This window comes from Neomonachus schauinslandi, chromosome 9, assembly GCF_002201575.2.
Source record: "Neomonachus schauinslandi chromosome 9, ASM220157v2, whole genome shotgun sequence".
Classification (NCBI taxonomy): Eukaryota; Metazoa; Chordata; class Mammalia; order Carnivora; family Phocidae; genus Neomonachus; species Neomonachus schauinslandi.
The window spans coordinates 63,418,269-63,443,629 of NC_058411.1; the positions used below are offsets into that span (position 1 = coordinate 63,418,269).

Consider the following 25,361-nt stretch of genomic DNA (forward strand, 5'->3'; position numbering starts at 1 on the left):
AGTACTGCTACATGCCAAGCATTTGAAACACATAGTTCTGATTTCTACCACAATTTCAAATACTATAATCACTCATTTACAAGTGAAGAGATCAGCTCAGAATGAGTTAAGTGTTACTATTACTCTTTACCTACTGTTCTTAAAGATCATCTCTACTACTTGGCCATTCAACACTGGCAGTCCCTCAAGGCTCGCAGGCACTCCTCTGTACTCTCACCCTAAGTCAATTTCATCTATTGCCACCTCTACTTCATTGTCTCCTGAATATGTATCTCCAACTCAGACCTCTCCTGTGAGGAATGGTATATCTAACTGCCAAACTGACATCTCCACTTGAACTCTAAAGCCCAAGTTTTAATTCCCACTCCCCAAATCCAAACCTGGTAAATTTCTAATGTTCTGCATCATATACAGCATCATCACTGTTGAAGCTGCATAAGCTAAAACCAAGAAGGTATCTTTCATATCTCATTCACCATCCTCACTCTTCCCCCACACAATACATCATCAAATCTTAGGGATTTTAAGTACTCTCAAATCCATCTCACTTTCTCCACTGCCACCATTCTCCCTCCCCACTACAACTACTCAAAGCCTTCATCATGGTTTATTTAGACTACTCTAGTATGCCAATTAGTCTTCCATCACTCAACCAATTCTCCACACTAAAACCAAGTGATTTCAAATCCATCCACTGTCTAATTGCAAATTAAAGCTAAATAACAAAAACGTCTAACAGAGCTAAAAAGGTCCAAGTCTAGTCCCAACTCTTCCTTGAACTACTCTCTCCCATAGAACAAGTGTCAACAAACTATGGCCTAGGGACCCAATCCAGCCTGCTGCCTGTTTTTGAAAACAGCCATACTCATCTGTTTACATATTGTCAATGGCTTTTTTGGTACTGCAACAGCAGATATGAGCAGTTGTAACAGAAGCTGTTTTACCTGCAAAGCCTAAAATACTTATTATCTGGCTCTTTACAGAAGGTATGCCAGTACCTTCATTAGATTAATGACCACCCACAGTGTCCTCTTTAAAGAATATATCACATTCCCTTTTACAACATGAACACTATTCATTCAGCACTAAATATTCTTCCATCCACCCAACTATTCCCCTAGTTAAGTACTATTTTTTTTTTTGAAAGATTTTATTTATTTATTTGAGAGAGAGAGACTGAGAGAGAGAGAGCATGAGAGGGGGGAGGGTCGGGAGGGTCAGAGGGAGAAGCAGACTCCCTGCCGAGCAGGGAGCCCGATGCGGGACTCAATCCAGGACTCCAGGATCATGACCTGAGCCGAAGGCAGTCGCTTAACCAACTCAGCCACCCAGGCGCCCCCCTCCTAGTTAAGTACTATTAACCCATCAGATCTGACTTAAAATGGTACTTCTCAGGGAGGCCATTCCTTACTCTCTAGACCAGCATATCCCAATTCAGATTAGCCACACTCCAAGAGCCCCATATGGGTACCATGTTGGAATAACAGCTGCAAACCAGAAGACTGTATGTTTTGAGGTGCTCTATTCAATTCCATTGGTCAATGTGCCTGTTTCTGTGGCAATACCAGTCTTACATGTCAAAGGTTCACATTATCTGATAAAATAAGCAAATATAACCATCACCACCACTCCACCTCTGCCTTTCTTCAGTGTCCTATTCTAGGCTCTTTACTTTTCCATATACGGGTTAGAATCCGTTGTGAAATTACCTGAAATTACACTTTGAATGAAACACTGAATCCAGAGATCAGTCTGAAGAGCAGTGACTTCTTCATCATACACTATATTCATGGATAGGAAGGCACTAGAGTTCCCCATTTATTCAGATCTTTTTCACTGTCTTTCAATACTTTTATTACCTTTCTACATAGTGGTCTGCACATGTTAAAATACCCCAGGCACTGGATAATCTACCATGCTTTTTTAAGTGATACCTTCTCTATTTTTACTAGTTCTTTATTGCTGATATATAGAGATGCAATTGACTTTTGGTTACTGTTATATATCAAGCTATTTTGCTAACTTTTCTATCTACTAATAATTTATTTGTAGATCCTTTTCAGCTTTTACATAAACTATCACATCAGCCAATAATGACAATTTTGTTTCCTCCATTCCAATATTCACGCTTTTACTTTTTTCCTATCTTATTGCTTTGAGTAGGATCTCCACATAATACTGAATAAAGTGGTGACAGTGTGTACATTATCTCATTCCAGGTTGAAAAAAGAATCCATTTCCCCATTTAGGATATTTGTTGCAGGTTTCACTTGTTTATCTGTAGATACCTTTCTTCAAGTTAAGGTTCTCAGCTGTTCACAACATAGTTTTCTATGCATTTGTTAAATTATAAAGTGCCTTTCATATATTGTTGTTGCATGTTTTTTGCTATTACATGGCCAAAATCCCTTACCTAAAACCCTTGAGGAAAACAGGTTTTAGAATTTGGAAATTTTTAGACATTAGTAATAACATACAGTACAAAAAATGTCAATTATGTAACCCCATTAAATTGCGGGTCAGTACCCTGTTATTTAAATACACTAATATTTTTGCAATGAACTGTACAGATATTTACTCTATAAATAATGATTAAAAATAGCCTCAAATCAGATTCTGCCATCAAGAACAGGTCAAATCAGATTATGCTGCAAAGTTAAAACAAAAACAACTTGGTTTTCGTAAGTTGTTGGATTTCAAAATTGCAGTCAACGGTCTGTGGATCTGTATTTTATTTAGGATTCTTCCATATACACTCCTAAGTGAAACAGGACTATAATTTTCCTTTCCTATACCATCCTTGTCTGGTTCTGAAATTAAGACTAGAGAACTTCAGAGAATGAATTAAATTTTTTTTTTAAGATTTTATTTATTCATTTGAGACACAGAGATAGAGAGAGAGAGAGAGAGAGAGAGAGAGAGAGAGAAAGCATGGGCAGGGAGAGAGGCAAAGGGAGGGAGAAGCAGGCTCCTCTCTGAGCCAGGAGCCCGATGTGGGGCTCGATCCCAAGGCCCTGGGATCATGACCTGAGCCGAAGGCAGACGCTTAACCATCTGAGTCACCCAGGAGCCGCCAGAGAATGAATTAAAGAATGTATTCTCCTGCCTTCTGTTTGCTGAAACAGTTTGTAGAACTGAAATGACCTGTTCCTTGAAAAGTCTTCTGGAAAATGATTTTTGTGCAAGACAGAACTACTACAACCTATTTAATAGTTACAGGATTATTCAAAGCTTTCTTGTCTAGGTAAATTACATATTTTTAGGAATTAATTTTGTTTATACTTTCTAATGTCTTGACATTAAATTGTTGACAGTATTCTATTCTTTTTAATCTGATCTATAATTATGTTCCCTTTTTCATTCTCAGTATTTAATTATGTCTTCTTTTTTTCCGATCAATCTTGCAGGATATTTATCTATTTTTCTAGCCTTCTTAAAGAATCAACTTACAGCTTTACTGATTTCTCATTTGGTCTCTGTACCCCTATAACTTTAAAACTGCCTATGTAGGGGTTTACCTGGCTCAGTTGGTAGAACATGTCACTCTTGATTTTGGGGTTCTAAGTTCGAGCTTCACATTGGGTATAGTATAGAGATTACTTTAAAATAAATTGTTAAATAAATAAAAATAAACTGGGGGTGCCTGGGTGGCTCAGTCAGTTAAGTGTCCAACTCTTGATCTCAGCTCAGGTCTTGATCTCAGGGTTGTGAGTTCAAGCCTCACACTGAGCTTGGTGCTCAGCATGGAGCCCACTTAAAAAAATTAAAAAAACAAAAAACCCTGTGTATGTACATCAGCTTCCCACCTAGACTACGTGACACCAATCTCTTCCTTACCTTCAACCTGAAGTCCAACACAACTTTCCCTGCTCCTCTGGCCTTGCTTAACTGTTTTTGGATTTAAAACAGCTCTTCAGTTTAGTAGATTTTTATAAATGCAATGCTATTTCTCAATACCCAAATAAGGGCAGTTTCGTATCATCTCTCACCTTACTTTAGTCGCAATTTTATGCCCCTGTACAAATGATTCTCCCCACCTAAAATATCTTTTCTCCTTCTTCAAAGCCAATCAAAATATCCAAAAGTGGTGATTTACACCTTTCTCTTCATGAAGTTTTGTGAAATTAACTCTACACACTCTATGACAATCTGTCTAGAGTCTTTTAATATTTATACGTAAACAATACTATCGCACAACAGTGTATATACTTTTTTATTTAACAAATTTACCAATGTGTCAGGCACTGCTGTAAATAAATATGAACTGATTTCTCAAAGAAGTCCTAAGAAGTATGATTATCTCTATCTTCCTAGTTGGAAGTGCAGAGAGGTTACGCACTTACACTTAGTAAGTGGCATAGCCTGAATTCAAATCCTAGAAGTCTAGCTCTAGACCATGTGCTCTTAACAATTACACTATGCTTCCTTAAACTGCTCTAGTAGTACTTTCTTTTTTTTTTTTTTTAAAGATTTTATTTATTTATTTGAGAGAGAGAGAATGAGACACAGAGAGCACGAGAGGGAGGAGGGTCAGAGGGAGAAGCAGACTCCCCGCCGGGCAGGGAGCCCGATGCGGGACTCGATCCAGGGACTCCAGGATCATGACCTGAGCCAAAGGCAGTCGCTTAACCAACTGAGCCACCCAGGCGCCCTCTAGTAGTACTTTCTTAACACTGCCCCAAGCACAAGGTACGATCTCTCAAACTACCATTTAAGCTCTTTAAGGAATGCATGTCTTCAACTTTTCATATCCTTCAACAGCTTTCTGTACAGACTTTAAGTGTTTAGCAGGTTTTTAATGAATGCTTACTGAACTGAAACATGAGAGGACAATTACTGAAGTCCAGATGACACAATGAAAATAGTTTTTAGGCAAACTAAGTTGCACTAAAGTGCTCCAGCCTTTCTGTAATGCTTAAAAAACACTACCATGGATAACTGTGATATAATAAAAATAAAACAAGACAAAATCAGAGAGGGAGACAAACCATAAGAGACTCTTAATCATAGAAACAAACTGAGGGTTGCTGGAGGGGGGGATGGGGTGGGGGGATGGGGTAACTGGGTGATGGGAATTAAGGAGGGCACATGATGTAATGAGCACTGGGTGTTATATACAACTGATGAATCAATGAACTCTACCTCTGAAACATATAGTGTAATAATACACTATATGTTAATTAAATGAATTTAAATAAAGTTAAATTAAAAATAATAAAGTTAGTCTTGGAGTGAGCTATTTCACTGTGCATATATACAAAGCCATAAAATATAACTGTGACACAAAACTGTATCTATGAAATTTCACTGTAAGTATCTATGAAATTTCACTGTAACCTATGTTTATCTTTTTAAGACCACAGGTACAGAAACCAAACACTTAAGTGACACCTGATTTAAAAATTACTTACAGATGTAAAAGCTTCTAAAATACAATTTCTCCAATTTTCTTAGAATTCAAGTATAATACATGAATCTAAAAATTAAAGCAATGTTATACAGAAGTGCAAGGAAATTCTAAAATAGCTCTAAAAGACAACTGAAACTACTGAGTTAAGGCAACTGAAAGATTATAAATACGATTCAAAGCCGACTCACCACTTCGAAAGAAGTGAGGAAAAGATGGACACCAAATGGAAAAGAGGTACATTTAAACAAAAGATTGAGTGGAATCAAATATATGAACCATTTCCAACTGTGGAGGAAGAGAATCTAGGCCCATTTTTCTCTGTGGAATAGTAATAAAAATTAAAGACAAATTGTAGTCAGCAACTTTAAGATGAGGTGATTGTAAATACCACCATTACTTTATGTACCTCTAAAAAAAGGAAAGAATAAAATCCTGTGTTAATTAACATATGTCATCAATTACTAGACATATCCAGATTCAGGAGCTATAAAATAAAAAAAAAAAAGCAAAAAAAACCTGCTGAATTTTAGAATCAATAAAATGCTTATCTTCCTGAGCTTATGACAGGGTTACATCCCAAAAACCCATTGTAAGTTGGAAATATTAATAAAAAAAGCACTTAATACACCTAACATTCTGATCACACTTTAGCCTAGCCTACCTTAAATGCGTTCAAAACACATTAGCCTACACGTGCGCAAAATTATCTAACACAAGCCTATGCTATTAATAAAGTGTTGAGTATCTTATAATTTACTGAATACTGTACTGAAAGTGAAAAACAGAATGGTTGTTTACCCTTGTCATCATCTGGCTGACTGGAGCTACAGCTTACGACTATTGCCCTGCATCACAAGAGAGTATTATACTGGATCTCCCTAGCCCAGGAAAAGATAAAAATTCAAAATTCTAAGTATGGTTTCTACTGAATGTGTTATTGCTTTTGCACCATCATAAAGTTGAAAAATCCTAAGTCAGGGACCATGTGTGTAGTTAAGTGACTACATAAGACAAATCAGGTATGAGGAAATTTAGTTCAATTCAAGGAACATTATTAATAAACTAACTGGAATCAGAGGCTGTGCTAAAATTCCAGAATATAAATACAAATTTGGCTTATTCCTTCCCTGCACAGCGCTCTTAGTTAAGAAATTAACACTAAAAGGAGGAGAGTAATAAATATCAAGTCATCGGAATACTCATGTCTTCAATCTAGTGATTCTATTGCTATACATTACATTTATCCTAAAGAAATGACTGAAAAGGAACAACTTTTATGCAAATTGGCCACTGCAATAAAAAATGATAGCAAAGTTTAAAACCTGGAAGCCTAACCACCCAGTTTTAATACAACTTGCTCAATGGAAAATGTAATGACTAAAAAGTATAATCAAAATACTATGGAGCAATATGGAAAAATACAACTAAGTGAAAAAATAAAAAATATATATACACTATTGTCCAAACTAAATAAAATTAGGAAAAAATGGGAGAAGATATAAAGAAAACTAATGAGAAGGATGTTCGACACGTTCAAAATCCGTTTTTGATTACAGATTGTATATTAAATAATAACACTGTATCATCATTAAATTTCTTGATTTTGGTACCTGTACTGTTGCTATTTAAGATAATGCTCTTATTCTTAGGAAATAAAGTATTTAACAGTAAAAAGAGTCCAACATCTCCAACTTAATCTCACAGGGCTCAAAATGAATAAACCCCAATAAATACCCACACCAAACAGATCAACGAAGAGGGGCAAAATGTAAAGAGCTGGTAAATCTCAGTAAAGGGTATAGAAAAGCTCCTTTTACTCTTCCTGCAACTATTCTCTAAGTTGAAATTTTATCAAAAAGTTACCAAAACAATTAAGTAGACTTATAATCAAAAATGGAAAAGTAACACACACACAAAAGCAATTTATAATGGAATGACTGTCAATGCTTTATCTTCGTTAATAAGCATTAAGTAGTATTAATAACATAAGCAAATTGAGAAAAAATGCTCAAGTTTTTTTGGCAGTGATAAAACGTGTAGGGAGGACTAGTGATAATAGGTTGAGTATGAAAGATGCCGAAGATATTTAGCTAGTAGCATGTGTTGAGAGTACCTGTAGTAAACGTATTAAAACTACGGACATAACTGATGAAGAAACTGTCAATATAGAGAATAAAAGTCTGCTGAAGGCCATCTTAAAACCATAAACATCTTGAACAAAGTTTGTGCACACTCAAGAGTCAAAGAGTACTAGAAGTGAAGGTGCTAAAGTACCACTGTGATAAAGATCTAATGAAAATTATTAAATACAACTTAGCATACATATTTAAGTTTTTAGTGCTTAATACCATCAGGTAAATTACTATCTACTGAAAACAGATACTGCTATTTAGTCAGAATGCTACAACTCAAACTTCAGAAACTTTTCTACATGTCTTTAGGCAAAACACCACCATCCACAAAAGAGATTCCTAGAACTATTAGTAAATTTCCAATATTACAAATTATAAGTTTGACTCTATTGTTAATATCCTTGAATGAGACAGGTATATCAAATTAATTTTGCAAAACTGATAGGTCAAAGAAGGCAAAAAGATATAAACGGAATGCTTACAAACAAAAAAGAGCAAAATCACTCTATGTCTGGGTTTCTATTAGGAAAATAAACATATTCACCTAGAATGATTATACTGAAGAATATGAATTCAAACTTCTACACTAAATAAGGCACAAGTAAAAGGCAATTTAAAAAGTAATGAAAATAATTCATCCTCACAAAATATTCAGAAAATTAAAGAGTTGCTAATTATATTTAATGAATGACACAAGGTATCCTAAGTTCTCAATGATGCCAAATTCATTATCTTAAAAAATTTAAATACATATTTTAAAAAGCAAAAACAAACATCTTTATGAACATCACTTACTATGAGTTAAACTTACCTTTTTATCCTCTTTTACTTTGTGGGTTTTCTTCTTCATTTTCTTATCATCTAACTCCTGGTCTGAAGTGATTGCAGGATTATCAATACCACCTTTCCAAGTTTCAACAGGAGAAAGAAGTGGATCTTCCTCACTTCCACGGTGTCTTCCTTTTCTTTTTGTTTTAGAAGTGGTGAAAGCCTCATCATCACTTGCATCTGAATGTGTTCTTCTATAGTATGACTTGGCTTTACTAAACAGGGTTTTAGATTTATATTTGTATTTTGAAGGCCTCCTTTCCCCATGACTTTTCGACATTCTATCAGAAAATCCATTTTCTTCATCTCCTTGGGTGTTATTTACAAATGAGTTCCGAATTTTAATAATGCGAGTCTGACTATCATCTGGGACAACATACACCTCTTCAGAATAGCCCTTCTGTTTGAAAATTGTGTCAATGGGTTCCGCATAATTATCTGAAGGATCCGTATCTTCAGGATGTGCCAAAGGCACCCGGGAAGTCTGTTTTCTTGGATTTTTACCGATACCAGCTTCAATTGTTTTTACAAGGTTTGGATCCAGTTTTTTCACATTTGTCTTAGGTACAACTGGTTTAGGTTTAATAGGTGGAGGCACTTTATGGTTGCGTTCATGGTCATGACAGTTTGGGGTGCTATGAATAGGATATTCATTTCCTTCTAAATCTAATCTGTATCTAGAACGGTCACTAGGTGTTGGAAGCAACTGTACATCATCTCCAATCGGGCTATAAGGAGGCGGTGCTTCTGTATCATCATCTGAATCAGGGTAGTTGTTATATGGAAAACAGTCTCTGGGAGATGGTAGAAAAACATCCTCACTTTGATGGGTTGATTCCCTTGTATTATCAGATAAATAGGAATTTTCTATCATATTTTTTTTCTCTAGAACATCACTGAAAAACAGTGTAAAGACCTCAGTTTGCCGATGATACTGAGATAATGAATACAGTGCTGTAAATTTAGCAGTGATCTCAGTTGCAATGTGTTCTCCTTCAGTCATTAATTCCTTGATGGCCTCATTTTCAAAAAAATCTGCTTGGCTGTCAGTAACTGCCACCAGCTGTACAGGAATGGTGTCCTGAACTTCTGATAAAAATGCTCGAAGCATTCCCATTGACGCTTTCCGTTTGGCAGAATAAACTAATATATACCCATGAACCAGCTCATCTTTCCTTACTCCAATTGAAGAATGGTATGATAATATTGTGATCTGTATTCGCCTCCTTTTTTCACCAATGATTTTATCAAGCATTAGGGAATTATTTTGTCCAGCTTGAGCAGCACTACAAGAATGAGAATCAAGGAAGGGTGAAAGAATAAGATCCACACTAAATGGATCACCACACATGGCACACATGACAATTCTCAGGTCAGCTTCTGATACATCCTTACTGATGGGAACTGGACTCACCACATCTAAATTATGTTTAACTGATTCTAATACTCCTCTGAGAGCTTGCTTTATTTGGGTTTCATTAAATTTACGAGGATATGTACCAGGAGGTACATCTACAAAAGGGCATTGTAACTTGTTTGCCAATTGTTGCCCTTGGTGCCTGAGAATTGGTAGATTCTTACTCATAGAATCTCTCTGATTAGCCAGAATTAGAGTAAATGGAAGATTAGCCATGTACTTATCTTTTCTGATCTGAGAAGCTTCAGTTCTTATTTTTCCAATAAATTCCCCAATAAAATTCAATGACTCAATGGAATTAAATACACAGAAGCACCCATGTGGTTTAAAGGCGGCAGTCCACAATTGACTTAAGAAGTAAGGCGACTTGGCATCAACTGGCCGAAGATCAAGTTCATAAATTTTTCCATCTAAGGCATACTCATCATCAGTGGATTGTGTTCTTATCTCATTTGCTAGTTCTTGAGCAAGGCCATCCTTCCCTAAAATGAAAAGGTTAACTTTATCTATACTGGTACTATCATGATACAACCGTAAGCGGCCATGATCCAACTGCAAAAGACTACTAGCAAGTAACTGCTCCACTTTAATGTCTGTACAATTTTGGCCACTAAGACAGGTTTCTTTAGTGGGATGATAAACAAACCCTATGTGCTTAAGTAGAAGAGATTCCCTATCAGGTGCAAGTTTCTGTAAAGCTTTATATCTAGGTTCTTCACTCAAAACTGTATGAATTTCACTCATTTTATCTGAACTAGGTGTTGCATTAAGATCTAAATCATAAAAAAGTTCAGAGTGCTCAAAAAGCATTTCCTGAAACTCTTCTTTGGCTTTTTCAACAATTTCTCGCTGATGCCTACCATACACCTCTTTGCTATCAGCCTCAGTGATATATTTGAAGGCTTCATCCTCCATAACAAAGCACATAACTTCTTCCCACGGCTGCCCAGGTGAAATGAACTGAATTTTTTCCAAAGTCTTTTTGAATTTTTCCTTCATTTCTACCCTTCTCTTCTCTGATATGAGATGTTGTACATGGTTCTGATAAACTTTTTCAGCTTCTAAAGTGCTCAGGAGGTCAAATGGGATTCGTCTATCATTAATTTTATCTATATGGTCAGTTTCATCCCAAGGTGTTTTTTCTAGCACCACAAAACATAACTGAAAATCTGCTCTCTTTTCCATTAACTTCAAAGCTTCTGACCAATTCAAATGTTCAATCTCTTCTAGGTTTGGCAAAAGAGTGTTAAAAGCTCTTGGTAAAGTATTTATATATTCTTCTCTCCTTTTTCTTATATGTTCCTGTTTAAGTTGTTCTATATGTTTTGAAAATGTATTTCTGGCCTTTCTTGTTCCCTCTAAGTTGATGTATTCTTCATAATCAGGATGATTTTTTAATTTATTACTAACAGTTTTCCAAGTTGCATGATAATCTCTCACAGTCTGCACAAGTTTTTCAAACTTATCTGTTGCTGTGACAACAAGTTGTCGCTGTGTTTTATAAGCATCCAGATAGGGAATAATTTTAGGCTTGCCACGAGTTTTATCCAACATTTGTACCAGTGCAGTGAAACATGTCTCAATGTTGACATTAAATCGTGCTGATGTTTCCACTACGAGAAGGTTCTTTTTGTTTGAAGCAAATGCCTGAACTTCTCTAAGATAATGATCCACGCATTCATCACATTTAGTTGCTGCTATTATTACAGGTTTTTTTGATTTTGATAGTTGGACAAAAAGATTATTCACAAATTTAAGTTGATCATCAAACTTCCTATTGCATCCCTGACTCACATCAATGCACAGTAAAAATCCGTCTACATTGAGCTTCCCTTCAGGCATTTGCTTCTGTTCAAAGTCTTGTTCCAAGCCCAGCTGATCAGTGCAAATGTACATTAGTTTTTCTGCTGACTGCAATTTAGAGGCAGCTGCACGTTTTATATATGGTTGCAAATTCGTACTCCGATGAGGCAAGAAAGTCTGGTCATCAATGAACTCTGTCTGTTCAATGACATGAATTTTGCATTCTACTCCATCTTCACCATTTTGTGTTATGTCACCCCAGTACAAAAAGTGATCATTGTTTACTACTCGTCCTCCGAAGTCAATGGTGCTAAGCACAGAAGTATGCTCTGGGTAATATTCATCTGCTTTTGAGCGTACAAATCTATTGCACAAACAAGACTTTCCAACTCCACAGTTACCTTTGTCTTTTTCAGTCCCAGAGAGTCCAACTACACTGATAGTATAGGATGGGGGGCGAGGCTCTTTGTTTTTTGCCATCATAACTCTCTTCTCATGTCTCTACATTCATAAAGAAAGCCAGATATACTTCTCATTCTGAAAATAAAATCATCTCAAAATACAGATCCCAAAGTTCAGAACTATATTTGGTTCTTTGTATTTCCCTCATTTCTGTGCAGAAAGGTCTTCAAGATCATATGGATCATCTTCCTAGAAAGAGGAGAAAAAGGACAAAACTTAATCACGAATTACACTTCACATTATATACACACTAAAGATATTCATAACAAAGAACTATGGACATTAACAACAAATATTACATGTATTTTAGGAAACCACCATAAAGACTGTTAATGATTTACTGTTATAAACGCAAGATGACTTCAAAATTTAAAACAAATCTAACAATTAAAATAACTACACACATAATTTAAGGTAATGTCTCAGAAAATTTAAAATAAGCCCCAACTAACCAAATGTACATTTTGTCTCTAGTCCTTCCTACAAGTCTGAAGAAATAACTAGTCTTTCCCCCTCCCTCAATTTTCCTGCCTTCTGTGACTAGACTATGTTGGTGATAATCAAATGTACTAGTTGCCGTAACAACTCCCTCACAACTTTCAAAAACAACCTTTCTATTACACTGTTCCTCAAAGCTTGTTCCCTAAAATGGAATCTCATATAAATTTAGGAAGATTTTACAATTAAATAAAATTTTTCATAAAGTTTCAACACGCTCCTGTGAAATCTATCACATTTTATGCCCAGAAACAAATTTAATATATTCAAATACTTCAAACAGGAAAACAGACATGGACAGTTAATACAAATATTGAGTATTTAACTAGACCAATGTTTCTCAAACTATCAAGGTGGAGGATCAATTTTTATTTCATATCTGCAAGTCCAAATTTGCAAGACCCAATAAATGAAATTTTTAAAAAAATCTAAAGCCCAATTAGATTCAAGAGACATAAAATGACTGTCTAACTATTTCTGAATGTTCTTGATTTCTATATTCATTTCCTCTCAAGAGTAATTACAAAAAGCTCATGGACCACATTTTGAGTCGCACCAAGCTAAAGAATTTTGAGATTGTATATTTGAGACAATCTTTTAGAAATATTTGATATACCAGCAACATGAAATAACCTTGAAGAGTTGCATGTAATTTAATTTAGGTTATTTACGTGAAAGCAATGAATCAGTCTTTTACAGAAGTTTTTATTTGTAGATTCTTCACACTCTTTTGAGGTTGAATTAAAAGTAATTCATCATTTCTACCACATCAAAATTTCACAAGACAGGGAAAATATCCAGTCGTGTACATCAACATATGTGAAAATTATCTTCAATCCAGACAAAATAAAGAACATAGAAAAAAAAATAAAGAGGTAAGAAAGGAACCATCATTTGCCCCCAAATACCTGGCTTCTGCACTGACCTCAACTGCAAGTAAACACCTATTCAAATTATACTATACATTTACTATACTAACAACTAATGATTAAAGAAACTGTTATTATAATTTAAAATTATGACTATTATTTCTGGTAAAATAATATTAAAAATTAAAATTTCAGTTTTACTTTTGTATTTCTGAAGTGTATTCTATTAGCCTCAACTACAAATATTAGTAATACCTGCCATATGATATTCAAACAAAGCATTATTAGATTCCCTTTCACAACAAAATAATCCTATGCTGAAGGAGCAACACAAGTAGAAAACCATGAATAAAGAGAACTGACCTCAAAGCTGTTATTTATGAGTTTTTGACAACAGTAAAATTCAAACCACTTGTGTCATGGTTTTCCCCCATCTATAAAATGGGGCTGCTTATCTATACAAATTTAAGAACTAAATCATCTTTTTAAATGTTAAGTGCCTAGCAAACAAAAAGAGTTTAAGAAGTATTAGAATTCTGTATTAGTTTGATTCTTGGAACCAGTGAAGCTGTCAAAAGATTTTTTTTTTAAGATTTTATTTATTCATTTGAGATAGAGACAGAGGAAGCACAAGCAGGGGGAGAGGCAAAAGGAGAGGGAGAAGCAGGCTCCCCGCTGAGCTGAGACCTGGATGCAGGGCTTGATCCCAGGACCTGGAGATCGTGACCTGAACTGAAGGCAGACACTTAACCATCTGAGCCACCCAGGTGCCCCGCTGTCAAAAGATTTTTTTTTGTAAAAAATGACGTGATCAGACTTGTGACTTAAAAATATTTATCTGGCAGCAATATACACAATAATTAGAAGTAAAAGAAATTAGGGTAGTCCCATCCAATCCTATTAACTCTTTTTCATTAGTAGAACTTCTAAAAAATCTTAATCTGGTTAAATTGGGTAATTGCACCTAGCACCACGTTTAACTTTCTTTACCTAAACTGCATGAAAGAATATTTGTATTTACTGATAAGAAAACAAAGCGAATGAACTGGATAACAAAATCATACACAGTGATAAAAAGGCAAAATGAAATTAGTTCATGAAAACAGCACAATGATTCTACAACAATTAAGAAAAAAAGTGAAAACACAGTAAAACACAAGGTCTACCCTTCCTTCTTACTAGAAAAGCAGAAAACTGCAGACAATAAGCTTTAAGATGTACATCAAAAGAAAACATACCTAGTGATTACTCTGGGGAATTTTCATGTTAAACAATATGAACACTAGCACTACATATAGCTCTTTATTAAACAAAAATCTATTCTGAAAACTAAGAGCAATTCAAAGACACGTTAAGACTGTCCCCTGCCTTTCAGTTTAAGAGACACAAAGTTAACAGAAAAGTTAACATTACAAAGTCCTATGAACCTGAGTATTATAGAAAATTCTTAACTACAGACCTAATCCCTTGCCTTAACAGTCACTTCTTTATTCATTTCTCATATATGCTTATTCCAAACACATTAAAAGAAACATTCCTGCTCTCCTACAGCATATACCTCAGAATACTGAGACACCTATTTTAAGTTTAGAGTATAAGCAGAAATGAAAACACTCATCATAAAATGTATTTTAAAAGTTACAGAAAGAAAAGGGCCTTAAAATTAAATGAAGATGAGTGGAGGCATGAAGTTATTACCCTTTCTGGAAGGCTTTTTATCTAATGAGAAATAAAACTATTATATTGAGGATAAATTTTAATACTGAGGTTTCAACATACATCCTAATAAATTTGATAGTGGCAGGCTCTGAATCATGAATATTAAAACTTTAAATTAAAAATGAGGTAACTCTGTGCGACATTTATGGTTTTCACACCAAATTCACAATAAACTACCAATTAGACACTGAGGAACATCCATGTTCTTCTTTCAGGAAGGCTATCTCCTGGTTATTTTGAAATCAGCTCCAGAGCTTATGTCATGAGTCACTACAAAGTGATTTTCAAATGGTGGTGGAAAATTCTTTCACCTACAGGTGGTAAAAAAGAACACTGGACAAATAGTTGCTGTCTCCCTCCAACTCAATCATCAAAGTAGTACATGCTTTATCTGATTTACAAGTTTACTTAACTCAAAAGATCTTTTAAAAATTTTTTCCCAAAGCTTTAATATTTAAAAAAAAAAATGTTTTCAGAGTTTAAAAAAACTTGAGAAACCAACAGACTAGGGAAAAAACTGTCATCACCTGTCCTCAAAAACATTTTGCTATTTGTTTGGGTGAGTATGGTATTACCACCTCATGGGAGAAAGAGAGCTTTCATGAGTTTGGCTGTAACAGGTTATAAGGGCATTTAATTTCAGTCACCTGGATAGTTTATACATACATGAATTATCCACTGGCCCTCAACATCCAGGTCAAAATTACTGTCCATTAACTAACCAAGGTAGTTTTTCTTCTGCACTGATTAAAAAAAAAAAAAAAAAATCCCCTCTTTTTTGTGTGTGCTCCTAGTAATAAACTAATGGCCAATATCTATATGCAGGCTATTCGATTTATTTGAAAATTCCTTTCAAATTTGTTTAATGATAATATTTGATTATGTTGATCCATACAACTTTCCAATTTTTGATGTGACTTTACTTTTATGTAACTTGTTCTCATTTTCTCCTATTTTTACCCTTGAAGAAACCATGACAAAAGTAGCAATGATCTATTCAAAGCCATCCAGTTAAAAGGAGTCTCTGGATAACCAATCTTTATTTTCTTAAGCAGTAGTACTGCTTTTCAACAGTTTGCAATGTGGTTTCTTTTTTTTCTTTTTAAGATTTTATTTATTTGCTAGAGAGAGAGAAGGAGCAGGGAAGACAGGGCTAGAGGGAGAAGCCAACTCCCACCGAGCACAGAGCCTGATGTGGGACTCGATCCCAGGACCCCAGGGATCACGACCTGAGCCAAAGGCTGACTCTCAACCAACTGAACCACCCAGGTGCCCCAGCAATGCAGTTTCTCATTCTACCTTTAAGTTTAACTTACAACCATTTCAAGGAAATGTTTAGATTAAGTACCTTCCCAGAAATTAACAACAATGTATAATTTGAGTAGAACTACAGTTGATGAGAGTTGGAAGGAGAGGGCAACTATCTGCCCAATATTCTGTTGAGTGGTCCCTAAAATTGTCTTAAAAATGAAGCCATCTATATGACTGAGTTTTCTAAGATATGTGACTAAGCCATTCAAACACAACATGCTCCTTTTAATGGAGTTTTAATAACATGAAGTGACTTTCTGAAAGAAAATTTTTCAAGTTCTACAGGGAATCTAGGAAGAATCAATTCTTAGTAATTCTGGACTTAAACCAAAATTTGTTTTGTACCTTCTCACAAAGCTTACATTCATAAATAAAAGGTATAATTTTAAGATTCTATACTTTAAAGTTACTATACTTTGTCAGGAAATTCCTGTTGGTCCTATCTTCAAAATATGGAGAATTTATCACTTCTCATTACATTTATTGCTCTAATTCTGACCCCATCCACCATCATACCTGGCCCCAGATTATTCCAAAGGCTTCCAGACTAGTTTCCCTGCTTCCATTCCTGCTCCTCTTCCCCTGTCTATTACTACCAGAGCAGCCAGAGTTTCTTTTAAACATTAAGTCAGAGCTTCCCATTCTTAGGCCCAAAACCTTCCAGGGGCTCCTAAAAGTCAAAGTCAAATCCTTTCTATGGGATACTATAAGATCTATCTTCTCCAACCCTACCTTGCTCTCTGACCTACTCTCATATATTCTCCCATTCTCATTCTGCACCAGTCACACTGAAGAACACTGTTCCTCAGCATGTCTCTGCCTTTACACTTACTTTTCCTAATAACCCCCAAAACCCTCCTTGCCTCGTAATTCCTATGTTACTATACAACTTATTTATTACTTGTCATTAACTCTATCCTTCTCCCCACCCCAGACCATATTTAATAAAGATCCACAAAGGCACAAATCTTTATTTCACCAATGTATTTCAAAAGCCTCCAAGAGTGCTTCCTATGTACTTGCTACTCAATAAATGCATGAGTCCTAACAAATATTAAAATCAAAATGTTCTTAATTCTTTGGCCAAAAAAAAGAGGAAATCACATTATGTTTTCTAAATAAGCACTGTACTATATTAATCTAAAAGGTTTTCTAAAGCTACTAATGGAAGGGCGTGCGGGTGACTCAAGTCAGCTGAGCGTACTGGTTTCAGCTCAGGTAGTGACTTCAGGTTAGTGAGATCAAGCCCTCGAGTCAGGCTCTGCGCTCAGCACAGAGTATGCTTAAGATTCTCTCTCCCTCCTTCTGCCTACCCCCCTTCATGCTCTCGCTAAAATAAATTAATTAATTTAAAAAACTATTAATGGAGGAAATGCACATGCATTTCAAGGTCCCAGAAAGTCAAAAATTAAGCATCAGAATGAAGACTATGATCTATAATATATTCAGCCAGGATAACCATCTAGTTTTTGTTTTTGAAACATTTTTTAGAATCACAAATATTATAAGAAATTACACTTTCAAGACCTAATTACACAGAAGGATCTTTGTAGTTACATGTTCCATCTTCTTTAAGTCAAATAAAATATCCCTTATATAAACAAATATTTGAGAAAAGACAGATCCAAGCCCGAAGATTTCATATATTTCACAATTTCAGGCAATCTACACTAGCTTAATAAAAGTATCAAATGAATTACTAAAGATGAATATGGTGCAATATTGATATAGTATTACTTTTCTTAATGCTGTTCATTCTCAATAACAAATTTATCAATGCTATGAAAAATTAGAAGAGGAAAGCCATTTTAACATACATGATAACTAAGTAAAAACAATGTAATACCTGTAGAAAAGTCAATTATATTCCATAATATTGTCTTTGACCAAGTTTTCTACCACATAAGCACATAATCTTAAGGTTGAATGGAATGCTAAATACAGCATTCCTATGAACCAGTCTTTACACAAAACTATAATCAAGTGAATGAAAAGAAAATCTATTAAAAATTTCAACAACTTACATAGTGACTAAATAACCTGGAAGCGTATCTTGGTAGGATTCAGGATTAAACTATGTTAGGATAGAGATTTTGTTCTATTTTTTGGTTGTAATTGTTTATTTGTTTTACCATATTCCCATTACCCTGAACTGTGCCTGATACACAGTGGGTACTCAAATATTTGATGACTAAATGGGTCAATCTCCATACTCAGATCCTAAACCACTAGGCAATCTTGAAGTCGTATTTGTAGTCAAAATTAAAAATTACAACAATGCTATGGGCCCAAAGACTATCAGTACAGCAGTATATTCTAATACAAAAGTCCAGAGGTTTTTTTTTTTTCCAAGACCAAAAGTCTTCTTGTCAAGACAAATTACTTAAGCCTGAAGGCTCAATGGAAGTACTTTCAGGAGGGTCCAAGTAGGCAGTACTTTGGGAGCACCCCAAGCCCTACTCAACAAAGACAATTCTGCTTTTATTCATTTTTATCTTTTGATATTTCAAGTATTTATTGTTTGAAAAAAAGTTTCACTGCATAAAATATTTAAAAGCCAATGACCTAAATTATTTCCAAACAGATTAACTACCCTATTATTTAATGAAAACTTTCTTCTAACGTGTTATGTCCAAAGCCTTGGTGTGAAGTTATTCTAAACTCTTTCTAGACCATGTCCTCACTCTGTGGTGAAAACGGAAGAACCAAAGGTCATTCCATTTATATCAACCTATGTAAACAACCCACTAAGTTTTTACTGTGCTTAGCTACTATCTGAGCTTTATGTCAGAGGTTTTGAGGGTACAAAGGTATAGTATAGGGAAGTCCACTAAGCTAGCGCTATGAATATGGTTCACCTCCCTTCCAGAATCTGAGGTTTTCTCACTGGAGAACAGAGAAGTAAGGGGAAGGTCATGATTTGACATTCAAGATTATAATGCTATAACAGAGGAAAATCAAAAAAACAAAAAAAAAAAGAGGAAAATCATTATTTTCATTATACAAAATATGTTAGGTAAGGCTTAACAATTTTCTTGATGGGAACATTAGAGGTTGGATAAGAATCTCAGGAACACATATAGACTAAAAAGAAGGTATAGATTGAAAGAAAAAAAAAAAAAAGGCTCAAAATAAATTCCCCCAAAATTTTTAAAGAAACTTTATGGCACCATAACTGAGAAGACAATGGCAATGTGCTATACCATGGAACTGATAAATGCAATAAGAATTCAAAAACATGAAAGATCAGTGCAAGTTGGAATAGATCAGGGTTTGGAAAACTTTTTCTGTATAAGGGCCAAACAGTAAATGTTTTAGGCTTTGCATCTCATACAGTATCTGTTAGTAACTATTCAACTCTGCTGTCACAGCACAAAACAGCCATACACGATACTTAATGAATGACCGTGGTTGTGTTTATGAACACAAATTTGAATTTCATATTATTTTAACATATCGCAAAATATTATTCTTTCAGTTGTATCTTCAACCATTTCAAAATCTAAAAAGCCATATACAGAAATAGGACAGAAGGCCAATCTGGTCCAAGGACCATAACCTGCAGACCCCTGGAATAGATTAAGTTTCAGTGAGAAGAAAGGATTTGAGTCAACTTTGTAAAATAAACTGGATTTGAATTTCAAAAAGTCATTCCAGGTGTGTGATTAGGGTGGAGTGGTTGAGCACAGTTGCCATGCTGAAAAGTAGACTTACTATTTTGTTTATTTCTGAAGATATAAGGTATGACTATAAGAGGTCTTCAAGGACAAGCGGAGTTAGACCTTGTAATAAGCAATAAGAAATCATTATAAGCTAGAAATGGAATACAAACTTAGATTTGCTGAGGCACAAAGCCCAAAGGATGGACAAATCCTGGAGGCTTAAAAGCACCTGAACTACCACAGAATTGAAAAGAACAATCCAAGAAAAAGAATTTGGTGACTGGCTGCTAATTTTAAGAAATAAAGACAAATGAATCAATGTTTCTTAACAAAAAACTAATCAGTTTCAGCAACAGATGGTGGTGTCACTTGAGTTTCAGGTGACAGTATTTCTAAAGAGAAATGAAAATATAGAAATGAAACGAGGCAACATCAAAATCAGTAACATAAATTTCAAGATCATAAACTTAAAATTATTTAAGAGACCATTTAATACTCTTATAAGAAACATTTAAATAGTTACTTAGTTAATAAAGAAGAAATCTGGATCTTTCAATTCCCCAGATCATAGAAATGCTAATTTTCCACTAGTTCTCTAAGCAATCAAAATAAAAGTAAGTAAATAAAAAGAATTATTATTTGGTTCTGAAAAGGTAAGAAAAGGTAAGTATGGAAAGAAACAAAATTTTGGATCAGGAAGAATACATGATCAACAGGAAGAAAATTAAACTATAACAGAACCAATGTACAAGTTTTTCCAAGGTAGCTAGTAATGCCAAATACAACAAAGAAGATAAAGAGTAACACAAGAATTATTTCACCAACACTCCTTCTATTAACCTTGTGTTAATACTTTTCCCTAAATCTTTCAATTTCACTCAAAAGGTACAAACTGATGCTCTTAAATTTTTACCTGCTATTTTCCCCTCACCAGCCAATCTATCTTCACTTCCCCGTGCTTTTGGTCCAAAGTGTCATTAACTTACTTGTCTTTCTTCTTACTCATCCCAATCTTCCCCAACTTCTAAATCTTATCTCCTTTATCTAAATTCCTTTACACTGATTTTAAAAATCAGTATGTCCTGCCTTCTATATGGCTCTTCTACTCTATCTTGAGCTGGTATCCAACCATTCCTAAATTGTCAAGCTCTCTCCCCAACAAAGCTATGAGCTCTTCTAAGGGAGTAATATTTTATATTTCCTTGTATTATTCACAGTGCCCTAGCTGCTCAATAAAATACTGTTCAGGAACAAAATAGGCTAAATCTAGTATAAAGCTAGAAAAATGAAAATTTACTTTTACCATTAACTCTTCATGATGAAAAAAGCTTGAGAATCTAACCAAGTGACACACACACATCATATTTTAACCCTAAAATTACGAAGTTATACATAACTCTTATTCCCAAGTAATAATTCTAAGGAGTCAAACACAAAGATATGACCAAACATTAACATCTATTTTTACTGCAAATCTAAGGTATTGTGGACCGTCAACCTCCAAAATACAGTGAAAAAAAGACCAACCTTGTTTACCATCTCTCTTATATTCAAACTCCTATTTGCAGTTAATGCATCCAAATTCAAATGATTATTCTGTAAATAATTCCCAAAGAGCACCTGACAGAAAGTTACCTTTTCTGCATTTTTTAGTATTTGTACGTACTTATTCACTCCTTTATAGTTACTACCTCTTCAACTAAAGCTCAAGCTACACAATCTCTAATTTATCTTGGTATCTCCACGGCCAGGCAAACAGTAAATGCTAAATAAAGGTAATACGAATTAATGAATTACAAAGCAGAGGCTTTAAAAGTTTCCTTTATGCGCAGATTTCTTTTTTCAAAAAAATTCTTATATTTAAGTACAATACATTTTACAAACAAAAAAAGCAGCTGCTGGGTTGTCAGAGGAAGCCTCAAGCCATCCAGGAAAAATCCGTTAAGTGGTTCAAGCAACAGAGTTTTAAAACCAATTAAATTAAAGTTCACACTTAAAAATTCTTAGCACTGAACTATTTTTCTTAATTTCTAATATAGTTGTTCCTGGTTTGAGAAAATGATTAACTACAGCCTTCATCTGAACAAACAGGAGCTTGATTACTTAAGCCACCAAATGATGGATCACTTTATCAAGGTTTCTTCACCATTCATTATAGAAAACCAAGCTCCCCTGGTGTACTTTAAATGTATTTTACAAACATTTTTTAGGAACACAGATATTATTAAAACCTAACACCATGTAACACTTCTTGAGTAAATTATATTACCTGCATACCTTCTTGGTGTGCAAAGAAAAAAATCAGGGGTCTTACAGCTCTACGGAGTTTTTAAAATAATTTGTATAGAAACTAGTTTGAAACTTACTCTGTAGCCACCAAGAAATTTTCTATTATGCCATTTCATACTAAAAGGTAACACTTACCTTACTTAAGGCCTGCTAATGTTGAAAAAAGTTTAGTGGAATTCTGAGACAGAACTTTTCCTTCAGTATTAAAAAACTGAGTCACAAAACTGTTTTCTAACCACAACTTCAATTCCAAAAAAATGAATGCAAATACAATATTTTATTCCTTTAAAAAAAAATCTTAACTTTCAAAGTCAAAATAATTATTTTCTCCAAAAGAGTAAGTGTACTGAATATGCTTTTCAAACAGAAAAAAGTGTATGTGTGTGGAGGGATTTCAAAGCATTTTGGAGACGTGAATTTAAGATACTAATTTCGCAATACATTTTTTAAATTGCTAAAGTAATTTAAATGGGGTGGGGTACTTAAAAATGACAAAGATAATCAGATTTCTGTGACAATTCTTTCTTATAGCGAAGTGTAACCCACCCATTCCCCAAAGCCTTTGTAAGGAACGTACACAAAGAATGGTAAAATAACAACACATGCTGAGGAGGGTTAAAAAAAGTAGCTTGCACAGGACAACCAAATCAATTGTTATCTAGTCATCTGTGTCCTTCTAACTAGTCTGCTTTAAGTCAATCAGATCAATAGCCCAATAGCACCTTTCTTGAGAGTTAAATACCCAGGTATACCCAGCTTTTCAATCATGTATGTTTATTCATAAAGTGCTTTAAGACCTATGCAAGTTTTTGGTGATCCACACTTAACACTCTTTTCCTCTGCTCTACTACAGATAGGGGAAACGAGAGTCAATTTGAAAAGGATAGATGAAAAGGCCAAAAGTGAGAAAGCAATTTAAAATGGAAATAAAACCTTAATCTGCAAACTGTCCAGTAGGTTACCTACATAGTATGTATATCTAACACTACTCATTAAGAATACAGTTTTATCATACTGAAGTCAAATAAACTGGAATTGACAGTAAAACATCTCCAAAACACATTTTGCTAATGCATCTTAACCAAATATTTTTCCAAATAGTTGCATCTGGATCAAATTTTTGCTCAAAGAACCATTTTAAATGGAGATTTTGAGAAATACTTCCTGAAGTGAATGCAAGTGCACTGAATGCAAATAACTGCCCCCCCCACTTTGAAATTGAGTATTGGTTTTGGACGTTCAAAATGAAGACGGCAAAACCCTCCCCTCCACACCCCTCCTCAACACCTGTAGAAGGCAGCAAAGGCAAAGAACAGTAAATACAACGACGTATTTCCACCGTTTTACACTTCACTATTTTAAAAAATGGTATTGTTTCCTATCTATCACAGAGGAAATAAAGCAAAATTTCTTAGGAATTTAAACTTAAAAATGGGCGTACAATCTATATGCCTATTTTGGTCTAGGTTTAAAACACTTAAAATTCCCATTTATTAAGCATGAGCCCAAACTGGATTTCTATCATATGGCAAAAGTGTAAGCGTCTCCCTACAACTTTCTCGGAATTTTACCAAACGTCCTAATAGTTTGCCTTTACTTCCGAGCACCTTTCGGCGCCAGCTACACCCAGTCTCCACCTCACTCGCATTTCTAATAACGATGAAGAGGGAGGGTGTGAGGGAGTATTTATGTGTGGATAAGTGCGCGCGCGCTCCCGCGCGGTTCCCCACCCCCACCCCGATACTTTTCTTTAGTGGAAACAGAGGAAGAATCTAGAGGTTATTCTCGCAAAAACTCAGCCTCAAAGCCTCAACCCAGCCGCAGTCAACCGATAAGACTCCGGGTTTTGGTTGCGCAGTGCAACTTCTCACACCCTACCCCGAGCTTTCGCAGCAGATGGGAAATTGAAGAGAACCCAAGCAGGAGTGGGGGAGATCGGGAAAAAGTGAAAGGGCCGATCCCCTTGAAAGGCGCTTAAGTTTGCAACGAAGACTGTGTTTCCGCGAATATGCGCCCACCCCCTCCCCCTTCCAGGTGGAACTCGTTAACAGCAGCAACCCAGCCAACAGACACCGCCACCTTCCCTCCCCACGTACCATCGGAGAGCAGGGCAAGTGAGGGCGGCGGGCGAGAGCGGACGCCTGGCGGGGCCGGCGCGATCCCCGGCCACCACCAGGCCTCCGCCGACCCCGGCCGCGTCACCTGTGGAGAAAGCGCCCCCTCCCCCGGCCTCTCTGCCCTTCACGCCGACCGTATCCCCCCCGCGCCAGCCGCTCCCCGCTCGGCCTGCGAGGACAGAGCGCGGCGCCAGGCTCCCCTCCGTGGCTGCGGGGCCCCAGCGCCTTGAACTGGTTACAACCGGCGGCGGCTACCGAGCGGGGCAGCCGGTGGCGGGAGGGTCCCGGTCGGGGAGGGGGAGAGCGGGCAGGCCCAGAGGAGCGGGGATCACAACGTCCTACCTAACACCGTCGGTCTCCTCCGTCTCCTCCTCAACGGCAGCGGCGCCGGCGGTGGCGGCGGCAGCGACATTCCTGGGGAGCGCTCCCGCCGCCGCCGCCTCCTCCTCCACTCTCTGCTCGCCTCTCTTCCCCGGCGCGCTCACCAAGCGCCGCGTCCCTTCAGCCACCTCCGCCCGCCCTCCCCAACACACACGCCCCGAAACCTTAAGCCCTACAGCTCCCGCGGCCGGGTAACCCACCCTCCCACCCTCCCTCCCGCCACCAGCGGCGGCCCCGTCCCTCCCCCCTTCCCCTGTGCCCGCCGCCGCGCCGGGCTCAGTAATGGCGGCCACTCGGGCTCCCTCGCGCTGACGGATCTCTCTCCCTCTCTCCCGAACTTTACCTCAGCATCTCTCCCGGCGCGCACCGCCGGAACGCACGCGCGCGCGCGCGCAGCCACACACCCGGCCGGGGGCGGAGCGGCGGCGCAGCCTCGACGGGGCGCGCGCGCGCGCGCACGCGC

At 36.5% G+C, this 25,361-nt stretch overlaps 1 protein-coding gene across 3 annotated transcripts in view; it reads right to left on the reverse strand.

The window, feature by feature from the left end:
* Positions 1–25,056, reverse strand: part of ARHGAP5 (Rho GTPase activating protein 5) — a 79,320-nt gene extending 54,264 nt beyond the window's left edge. For 2 of the 3 annotated variants that reach the window (XM_044917798.1, XM_021695293.2), the window contains exon 1: positions 8,354–12,238. In XM_044917798.1, coding sequence (XP_044773733.1) covers positions 8,354–12,073 — 3,720 coding nt within the window. In that variant the 5' untranslated portion in view covers positions 12,074–12,238. Of the gene's footprint in view, positions 1–8,353; positions 12,242–24,859 lie in introns of those variants that run through there. The other variant, XM_044917797.1, reaches the window with a different exon arrangement.
* Positions 25,057–25,361: the final 305 nt, after the last annotated feature.